The 9,639-nt window shown below is 37.9% G+C and overlaps 2 protein-coding genes across 3 annotated transcripts in view; one reads left to right on the top strand and one right to left on the bottom strand.

Annotated features, from left to right (window-relative positions):
* LOC102675357 (cubilin) overlaps window positions 1-4,918 on the bottom strand; it is a 17,351-nt gene extending 12,433 nt beyond the window's left edge. Inside the window, exons 1-16 of the mRNA XM_031508789.1 lie at window positions 4,640-4,918; window positions 4,407-4,536; window positions 4,149-4,328; window positions 4,033-4,077; window positions 3,816-3,956; window positions 3,638-3,741; window positions 3,421-3,568; window positions 3,110-3,352; window positions 2,730-3,036; window positions 2,336-2,658; window positions 1,905-2,261; window positions 1,679-1,832; window positions 1,425-1,609; window positions 853-1,354; window positions 442-667; window positions 37-355 (exon numbers count right to left, since the gene is read on the bottom strand). Of these exons, the coding sequence (XP_031364649.1) occupies window positions 37-355; window positions 442-667; window positions 853-1,354; window positions 1,425-1,609; window positions 1,679-1,832; window positions 1,905-2,261; window positions 2,336-2,658; window positions 2,730-3,036; window positions 3,110-3,352; window positions 3,421-3,568; window positions 3,638-3,741; window positions 3,816-3,956; window positions 4,033-4,077; window positions 4,149-4,328; window positions 4,407-4,536; window positions 4,640-4,707 (3,432 nt within the window). The 5' untranslated portion in view covers window positions 4,708-4,918. The remainder of the gene's footprint in view (window positions 1-36; window positions 356-441; window positions 668-852; window positions 1,355-1,424; window positions 1,610-1,678; window positions 1,833-1,904; window positions 2,262-2,335; window positions 2,659-2,729; window positions 3,037-3,109; window positions 3,353-3,420; window positions 3,569-3,637; window positions 3,742-3,815; window positions 3,957-4,032; window positions 4,078-4,148; window positions 4,329-4,406; window positions 4,537-4,639) is intronic.
* A 703-nt stretch (window positions 4,919-5,621) lies between these two features.
* The window catches only part of LOC102674866 (polypeptide N-acetylgalactosaminyltransferase 2), a 188,873-nt gene continuing 184,855 nt past the window's right edge, over window positions 5,622-9,639 (top strand). Inside the window, exon 1 of one of the 2 annotated variants that reach the window (XM_006612181.2) lies at window positions 5,622-5,961. In XM_006612181.2, the coding sequence (XP_006612244.1) occupies window positions 5,872-5,961 (90 nt within the window). In that variant the 5' untranslated portion in view covers window positions 5,622-5,871. The remainder of the gene's footprint in view (window positions 5,962-9,639) is intronic. The other variant, XM_031508782.1, reaches the window with a different exon arrangement.

Genomic DNA, 9,639 nt, shown 5'->3' with positions numbered 1-9,639 from the left:
TTTTTTTTTTTTTTCTCTAAGATAATTTGACGCTCACCTGATTTCCAAATAGTCCGTATCGCAAGTCGCGTGTCTCTCCAAGATGAATTTTTCCACGTTGATTATCACCCTTTGCTTGTTCGCCGCTTCAATCACCCACACGCATTCCTTCCCGCGTGGATAACGCTTGGGATAATTGGGCGACTTGATAACACCTATCGGTTTAACGAAATGACCGCCGCAAACTTTGCTCGCGTCGACGAACATGTACGACGCGATGAATCCCTCGTTAATGATCGACGAGTCGGAATGAAAGATCAATGTCATATCGTTCACTTGTGATATTATGGTCGGTGGATGTTTCGCGCCGCAGAATCTGATAAATCGATGAACAAAAACATAGTGTATGGTTTTATTCAAGATTCATTTATATATTCTTGAAAGCAAACGTTTCGTACATACGTTCCTATTATTTGCTGATTGGACGACATGAAGCTTTCGTATATCTTCACGTAATCGTGTAGGCAGTTACGATTACTTTCCAGATTGAAGGATAACCAGCTAAGGTGGACCACGTGTCCTATCGGCGCTTGTACAGTCCAGATGCAGTTTTCATTGTTTTTGTAACGGCCTTCGCTGCTCGGTGATTGAATCGTCCCGGTACGCTCCGTGAACAATCCTCCGCATCCTTTGGATATAAATATTCGAAATAAATAAAAGATTAAAATATCTCTCGATGATCTTTCCAAACTGAATTCGTATTAATCTTTATATTTGCTCTCAAACAAGAGTAAGAGTTTAAATGATCGAGTTTCATTCGAGCTTTACGATACTCTTCGTAATAAATTTCTGTGTGAACAAAGTTTTGCTCACCTATCTCAGTCGTGGTGTAATTCGCCATGAAACCGCGTTTTCCCATTGCACCCGAGTACTTAAGCGTCATTACGTTGTGCGTCGAATAATACGTCAAGTCAACGGTAGTTTTGCAAAGGTTGGCGAGATGGGTGGAGTTCTCGTTGGGTCCATCGAACACATCGAGATAATTGAAAATGCACTTTTTCTTCAACGAATTGTTGATATCTACGTCTAATATTTTCAACACGATTTTCCTGTTCGGTGGTTGCCTGATCTCGTAGGTGCACAACTGCTTCGTAATTTCCAAGAGAGGATACGTAGGCGATTGAATGACGCCTGACACGTCGGTGAATATCTTGCCGCATATCGTTTTGTACGAAAGTGAGAATGCGCCTATTTGATACGCGTACGACTTGAAGATTATCAACAATACGTTCGAGTTCGATGTGATTGAGGGTGGAATCGAGTTGCCGCAGTATCGTTGTATCAATGGAGATTCGCTCGTTTCGCCGTCGTAAATCTAAACGAGAATAACAATATCGTTAAAATATTTTCACGAAGACGAGGAATGGATATTGGAAGGATGCAACCTCGACGTATTCCATATGACAGTTGTTCTTCAAAAGCTCGAACGTGGTCCAGTAAATTTGTATTCGTTTTCCAACGGATAATTGAATCTTCCATTCGCATTCCAAATCTTCCCACTGCTCAGCGGACGTAGGGCTTCTTATGATACCAGTGGGAGAAGTGTACACTTCGTTGCAACCTGGACGACCTGCACGAAGAGAAACCTATAATTTTAGAGAACTGAGAGCGAAAGGAATGCGTTCGTCGGATTCTTCACCTTGGATGGCGGAGTAGTGAATTTGGAAGCCTGAGTCTTGGCCAGCACTGTCAGAGTGGAAATAGATCACGACGCTGGAGGCGGGTACGATGAGAGGAGCTGGATGCGAGTGATTGCAGTAAAGTCCCAATCGTTCCCCGTGTATAGTGCTGATCTGCAAAGTTCAACGTACATATATATCTTCTGTTCTTCGCTTTGACGGATTGAAAGACAGGGGCACGCTTGCCTCGAGGAAATCGGCTCCGCACGTTGGATGCTCCTCCAGCATCAATTGGCCGAAATGGATCTGTATTCTCTTCCCGGATTTAACGGTAATCTGCCAATAACAGTCCCTGTTCGGCGGATACCTTCCCGGTGATCCAGGGGAGCTGATCGTCCCGTAATCGTTCGTCAAACTACCTCCGCAAATGGGCTTGACGCTGTTCCATTCAAACGCGAATCCGTCGTAGGACACGCTGTTATCGGAGTGGAACCAAAAGTAGAGAGAGTTGTGAGACGACACTATATTTTTGTTCTCGTAGGGGAACTCTTGGCCGCAAAATCTGCCGATCATCTGACTGCCGGCGTTCCTACCATCGTGTATCTATGAAATCCGTTCGAGTCGAATCAGAAGAAGAATTCGACAAGGAAGAAAGGAAAGGATCGACTTTCCATTACCTGTAGAAAGTCGTATTTGCAGTCGGTCGAGTGCTCCAGATTAAAACGAGTGAACGTGACGTTCAACACGAGGGAGCTGTTCGTGATGAGAACCCAGGCACAGCTCAGCCCGTGCTGATAAACGTTCCCGCCTATCGGGAATTCGAGATGTCCCACGGGATTACGCGACACACCGCCGCATGTCTGTCGCGGGGTTTCGCATCTGGTGCCGGTGTACGTAGACGGACAATCGCAGGTCACCACGCCGTTCGAAACCGCGCAGACACCGTTGTTCTTGCAAGGATTCGGGGAGCACGAGTCGATTTTCACGTTGCACGTTGCCCCTACGATAATCGTTGAGATGTATCGTTGATCGTTAATCAGAGATCGTTGATCGTTCAAAGTGTGTGCCCACCGGTGTATCCAGGATCGCACGTGCAAGAGTAGGTGCCCAAAACGGCGGTACACTTGCCGTGCACGCAGGGATTACTGGAGCAGGGAGACGCCTCGGTCGATGCTCGACAACCGTTGGGTCCGATTCCATCGCCCGTTGTGCCGTGTGGGCATCGACAGATCACGTAGGCGCTCGTAAGTGCTGAATTCTCGACGCACGTGGCTAATGGATGGCAACCTCCGTTGTTGATCGCGCAACTACCTACGTAGACGCATGTCACACCGTCCCCGCGGTATCCCGTGGGACAGGCGCCGCACATTCTCGAACCCTGTCAACGATCATTGCGATTCTGTCATAGGGAAGTTGGAAGAAATCTCGAGATCGAATAGGATTTAAATTACCATGGTATTGATGCATTGGACGAGAGGGGACGTGCTGCAGCCTCCGTTGTTCACCTGACACTCGTCTATGTCGGCGCAATAGTACCCGTTTCCTGTATAGCCTCGAGGACAGGAATCGCAGAAGAATGTTCCAGGCGCATTTCGACAAGCAACCCAGGGATTCACGGAGCACGGTCTATGATTTCCAGCGCATTCGTCCACGTCCTTGATGCAAGCTGGATTAGTACCTTCTGACTGCCAACCCTGGGAAAATAATCGGTTGTAGAAGGGAATCTTGATCGTTGTCGAGCGATTGATTCGTTGTTACGCACTTGATCGCAAATGCAGGTGTAACCGAGCGGTGTTCCAAGCTTGCTCACGCATACACCGTGGCCGCAAAGCTCGTTGGAATTTTGAGTGTTGCAAACGGAAGACTTTTTCTTGCAATGGAGACCATACCATCCTGTCGCGCACTCACATCTGAAGATATATAATTGATAAACATCAAATATCATTGATCTTCGGAAGAAGAATTAATCGAAAATTTACTTGTACGATCCTGGAAGATTACGACAAGTGGCTCCATTTTGACATCCGAGATCTGTTCCTAGCAATCGAACGCATTCGTTTACGTCCACCATACAATTTGGTCCCTAGTATATCATCGTATATTTATATATTTATATCAAAGGAAAAGCTAGAAACCTCAATTCTTATAAATATTCACCTCCCAATTTGATGGACAGTGGCACTCGTATCCTTCGTAAAGATCATAACACGTTCCACCATTCATACAAGGATTACTAGCGCATTCATTTATCCTCAGTTTCCATTCTATAGATTTTATTTTATTTTCCACTTGTAGCATCTAGAAACATGTCAACGATTTTTATATATGCATTCTATTAATTACATGCATAGTTTATTAAAATTCTTATACATACTCGATGAAGTAGCATCCGTATCCTCATATTTACCATTAGTGCAGTCTGTAAGTAATTAGTCGAATTATAGTCGTATTAAGTTTTAAAAATTGGTTTCTCGTCTCGAAGATGCTTACTTGATTCATCGAAAGAATTTCCGATTGTGTACTGTTCCCTTCAAATCCTCTCATCATAGCTATTCTTTTCTCTAAACCGTCCGGACCCTCTACAATTTGTGTCAAACGTTGTAAATTCGATTCCACGTCGGCCAGATATCCGGTTTTCCATCTCTCGATCAAACGCGTCGCGCTTTGCGCCTAAAAATGAACCAAAATTTACACCATCAAAGCGTAAATCATTCGAGCAATTTTTGAAGAAAATATTTTTTTATTTACAGCGATAGCAACGTGAAGCAAATTAATTTCGTTCACGTTCACGTAACCATTCCCTAGAGTCTTCAGGGTGATGTTCCTGTCCTTCGCCGCGGAAATGAACAGATTTCCGTCTCGAGACTCTAGCACAGGCCTGGGATGTGTTAAAAATTACGTTTATGCAATGTTGCACGGTCACAAAGTTTCTTTTTCTCTGGTTACAAGATTGTATCTGACGGAAATTGCGTTCTCCATACCTTTCGTCCATCCATGCCGTGCAGAATCCCAACCAAGTCAACAACAACCATTGCGATCTCGTTGCCATATCGTCACAAATGTGATCGATCGAAATTTTATTGAAACATCTCCTGCCGAATGTTACACACGATCTTTCCTGAGATGAACTGCATCGAATGATCAGAAACCAGGCCTATCTTCGAGTAAAAGTGGGCGTATTTCTGTATATACTTATCGATATCCACCCAATATCGGTTACACGTCTATTCTCACACATTTTTACTACACGTAAGCAATACGTTTCATAAAATATATTGTATTCTTTTATAATTAATATTTATAAAAGATTCCGCTTAGATTTAATCGAAGGATTTAAGTTATTCAATTTATGTTTAATATGCTGATGCTTCGTTTAAAACTTTTTCTTTTTTATCTTAAAACGTTATTTAAACATTATTTAAAGTATAAACTTTTTTAATTAGGATTAAAAAATATCGCCTTCAACTTCTTCAGACAAGATTAAAATAATTATAAATTCTAATTTTATTTGAGAAATATAAATCAGAATCTGGAACATTATTGATCAAACAATATTTATGGAGTTTAATTAATTTAATTATATATTATAATGAAATATAGAATGTTAAAAATTTTTAAATTATGTAGTATAAATTCTTCATCTTTTTAAGATCTATATTATGTTTATCTATCTTACGATAACGAACTTTAGTAATTTCGTCATATAGATACAAGATATCATATTATTTTTAAAAGTTATTTCTTTTTTGATCCATTATGTTAACAAAAATGAATATTATTCTTTTATTATACGATTATTTTTATCTATATATTCAATAGTTACGTCGTTTTGCATAGAGAGATCAGCATAAAACCGAACTGAAAATTTATAAGCCATCATATGCAATTTAAAATTTAGCGCCAATAAAGATAGTGGGCGTTACAGCTGTGTTCGCAGCGCCGCCTGGCGTGGGGATTCAGAAGTTGCGCAGCATTCGGAGTGACCGCATAGCCGCCGTTCTCGTCGAAGCCGGACAGTATGGCTTTGGCTGCCGGTTCGTTCGCGTTAGTGGTGTTTGTTCACGGTGTTACAGTGCATAGTTGGCGGCGGGTGTGCGTGCTCCGTTTTTTGCGAACGAAACACTGCACGTGAAACGTGGACGTACGTGGTGTAACAAGATTGTCAACGGGACGACGAGGACGTGGGGCAAGATTGACAAGATACTCGACAGAGATGCGGCGAAATGTGAAAATTGTGTTGCTGCTGTCATGCGCGTGGATGTCTGCCTTTGTTTACTACTATCACACATCGCGAGACACAAAGGTATGTCAATAAATCATCTTTTATTGTGAATATAATTCCGATGCGCGAGCTAGGCCGCCATGTGCGCGAATTTCGATGATTTCGTGCGCAGCCCCACGCCACGAAAGGTATGCAATAACGTTCCCCCTTGACAGTATACGTTGCTCGAATTTCTACGATTTGATTTGCACGCGATGAAACTAATAACATGACAATTACTTTAATCTCAATTGCATATCATTATCGAATAATAGGCAGTAGAAATTCGAAGGGTGCTTTTTTTTGCATAGCTTGCGTAGTATTCTCGTTCCATGTTCCTTTCGTTTTCGCGCGATATATATCGATATTTTATTAATGGATTCCAGAAGTGATTTTGCAACAACGAAAATGCGATTTTCGACTCGAATTTTTCGATATCATGTTCATCCAGTTATTAAACGCGATCTTATATAGATATAGATATAGATATTCATAACATTGTCTCAATTATTTCGCGATATAATAAACGTCTTTTGCGTCGTCACTTGTACCAATTCCATTTGAATCTAGTTTATCACGTGATCTGTTCACGTGTCATGCGGAACTCGGAAATTGAACGAGTTCAAGTTAGCGTAATGCTAAATGTAACAAATGGTTAACACGCAGTGAATAACGTACATATATACATATACAGATAAATAGCATCTTATTATTATTAGTTACTTATTAGCTACTTACCGATCGTTTATATGACTTTGTAAACAATTTCAATAATTCGTTCCAAGAACGCGATGATGAAACATAGACGGTCAGATTTTTTTTTAATATTAAATATGTTCGTAAATATTTATGAATTTTTATACATGTTTCATATGTTGTAATATTATCTTTGTTTTAGCATTAATTTTTCTTTCTTATTTATAATATTTCTTTCTTCTTTCAATATTTATAATATTTCTAATCACTCTCACTATTTTAGTTTAATAGTTTATTTTAGTTTACATATCTGATATTTTCTTTTTATTATTTATTTTTCGTTTCATCGGAGAATTAGATCTTGTGCAAGATTGCATCATATTTTCAATCCTTGTACGATATTCATTATTATAGTAATTATTTTATGTAAATTGTTTTAATATATATATATTAATATTCACTAACAGGTTCTAACAGAATTTTTTTTTAATTATATATAATATGTTAATTGAAGTTGTTCAATGTGACATTAATTAGCACGATTAATAGCACTATATAAATAAGAGCTAATTATTGCTTTTATCAAAGATTCTTTAATCCTGTATTTTTTCTAAATTTCCAATTAACTGGGATAAAGCCTCGTTTAACAATCGAAAGCAATTTTTTTTCGATTTCTCGTCTCCAATTCGTTTTTATTTTTTTTTTTTTCTCATAAACATATTAATTAGATTAGATGAAACAATAGGATACGCATAAGCGGAAAAGAGAGTGAAAGTGATTTCCAACACTGCTCTATCTCTTTGGTAACAAATATTATATGGATAAATATAGATAAATCGCGATATTCCATGTTTCACGATCCGATGATTTCCGCGAGTCATTAGCTACGATACTTGGAAAGAACTGTGGCAGATTAACATTTGAACGTCATCATAAAAAGTCTCATTAACAGGAAATAACGTGGCAAATATTCTTCTTTCGCGTATTTAAAAAATGTTGACACGGCAAAGCGTTATCGATATTGCGCATCGTTTAATTCAATGTTTTAACGTACAATTTTTTTAATGCAAATTTGCAATTAAATGATAACGATCATGATTAACAGTTAAATTTTTATTTGATCGATTAATCGATAATGAATGTAATTTATTTATTCAGTCGTTAATTAAAGTATCTTTATCGGAAAATTAGTATTTTAGCTCCGATCCTTTAGTTCTGATTTTAGCTCCAATCAACGTTAACAGTAAATCATATCATATATAATGAACGTTTAAATAAACCTTTAATTAAATATATCAAACAGAACTTGATTTAAATTTCGATTAAAAATAAATGATTGATGATCAGTGTTATTAATCGATGATTGATATTAATTAAACGACTGACTGATGATTAATTCCATTAATCGATTATTTTATTTTCGAAATTTCTTTGGCGTTAATTAATGAATCGATAGATTCGTAACAATACTATATATTCATTTCGATATAGCAAGATATTATTTTCTGTTTTAAAATTGGATAATCGGAATTGGAAAATTTTCTCAATGGCTTCCATTTCGTATATTTTCGAAAATCCTGAATATCCTGAAAATCCTGAATGTATTTCACGCGGTTTGATAAGATGACATCGCAAAATTTGCATTAATCTGCATTAAATTTGCATTCGAGATCGTTTTATCCCGTACACATTAATACGGTACGAAAGATTGACTGATGTGTTTACTGCCTCGTGAATGAACCCACGTGTTCAAGTCTCTGGTTACTAATGTGTTCGTCTTCCAAGCAATCGGTGAATAAATCTGTGAATAAATCTTGCGTGAATTTATTTTTGACGCGTTTCGACGTCAAGTCGATCGTTTCGATCGTAATTTGCTGACAAATTGGCAAACACAACGTAAATTTTCTCGCGCGAATCGCGAGAACATTTCAAACCGGTTTCGATTATGATCGAGTGTCAAAGTTGATTAAAAATTGATTCAATGTTATTTATTTTTCAGTGAAATTTAAAAAGTTGGGGGGAAAAAAAATTCCAAAATTTCGATACGCGTGAAAAATCTCACGTGGAATTTTTTCGTTTTATCTGGGTTATTTCGTCCATCGAGGATTAAAATAATCGTTGCATAAAAATTTTCAACGTTCAACAGGCTTCGTTCAAATTATTTAGAAACATGGAGAAGAAACGCACGAAAATATTAACCGAACTTTCCTCGAAAGCTTGTTAGATCTTTTTTTTCTTTTTTCTTTTTTTTTTAATACTTCTTTGTTAACGAAATAAAGGGAAAAAAGGTTGGTCAATAATCGTGTTTTTCGGCGGAATATTAAAATTGGTTTCGCGTATCGACGATATCGGCGTTTGGTACACCGCAACATTTTCTGATTTATAGTACCGTAATTTTCTGCCTGGAATGCGGAGTGTTGCGATTGCACCGCGAATATTTCAACGTTCTTTCTTCTGATAAAATATCGTTACTACGTTATTACACTGTCCATATAAACAACCCGAATCCATCCATATCTGTATGATTTCCGATTATTTTTAAGAAATCTTTTTTTTTCTTCCTTCTTCCGAAATTCCACATATTGATAGATTTATCGTTTAATTTATATTTTACTTTGTTCTTCAGAAAAAGTTCTTTTTGTATCCGATAATTACATAGATAGATAGTTAGATAAAGAGTTAAGTATATAGATAATTAACAGATGTTAGAATAATTATTAATAATTCTTTCCTTTTATCACTTCCTAGATATTTCAAAATTAATAATTTTACGAGAATCTATTGCAAATAAGATTTTTACACTTCTAATTTCCAAATATACTCTGTCAAAGATATTTTATACATCATAACCAGATACTTTCCAACGATAACGAACGATCGCTTTGGTAGAATGCATAAGTAGCATACATTCGCTCTTTCTTCTCAATTTCACTTTTCAACCGTCTTACATCGGATCGGACGTGATCTCGATCCAGATTCCGATCGAAAATTCTACCGTTACCAGCGAGAAACGAGCGTAATCGG

The sequence above is a fragment of the Apis dorsata genome, unplaced genomic scaffold (genome assembly GCF_000469605.1).
Source record: "Apis dorsata unplaced genomic scaffold, Apis dorsata 1.3 scaffold_99, whole genome shotgun sequence".
Lineage (NCBI taxonomy): Eukaryota > Metazoa > Arthropoda > Insecta > Hymenoptera > Apidae > Apis > Apis dorsata.
Note: the sequence above shows the minus strand (reverse complement) of the source record. Positions and strands in the feature narration are given on the sequence as shown.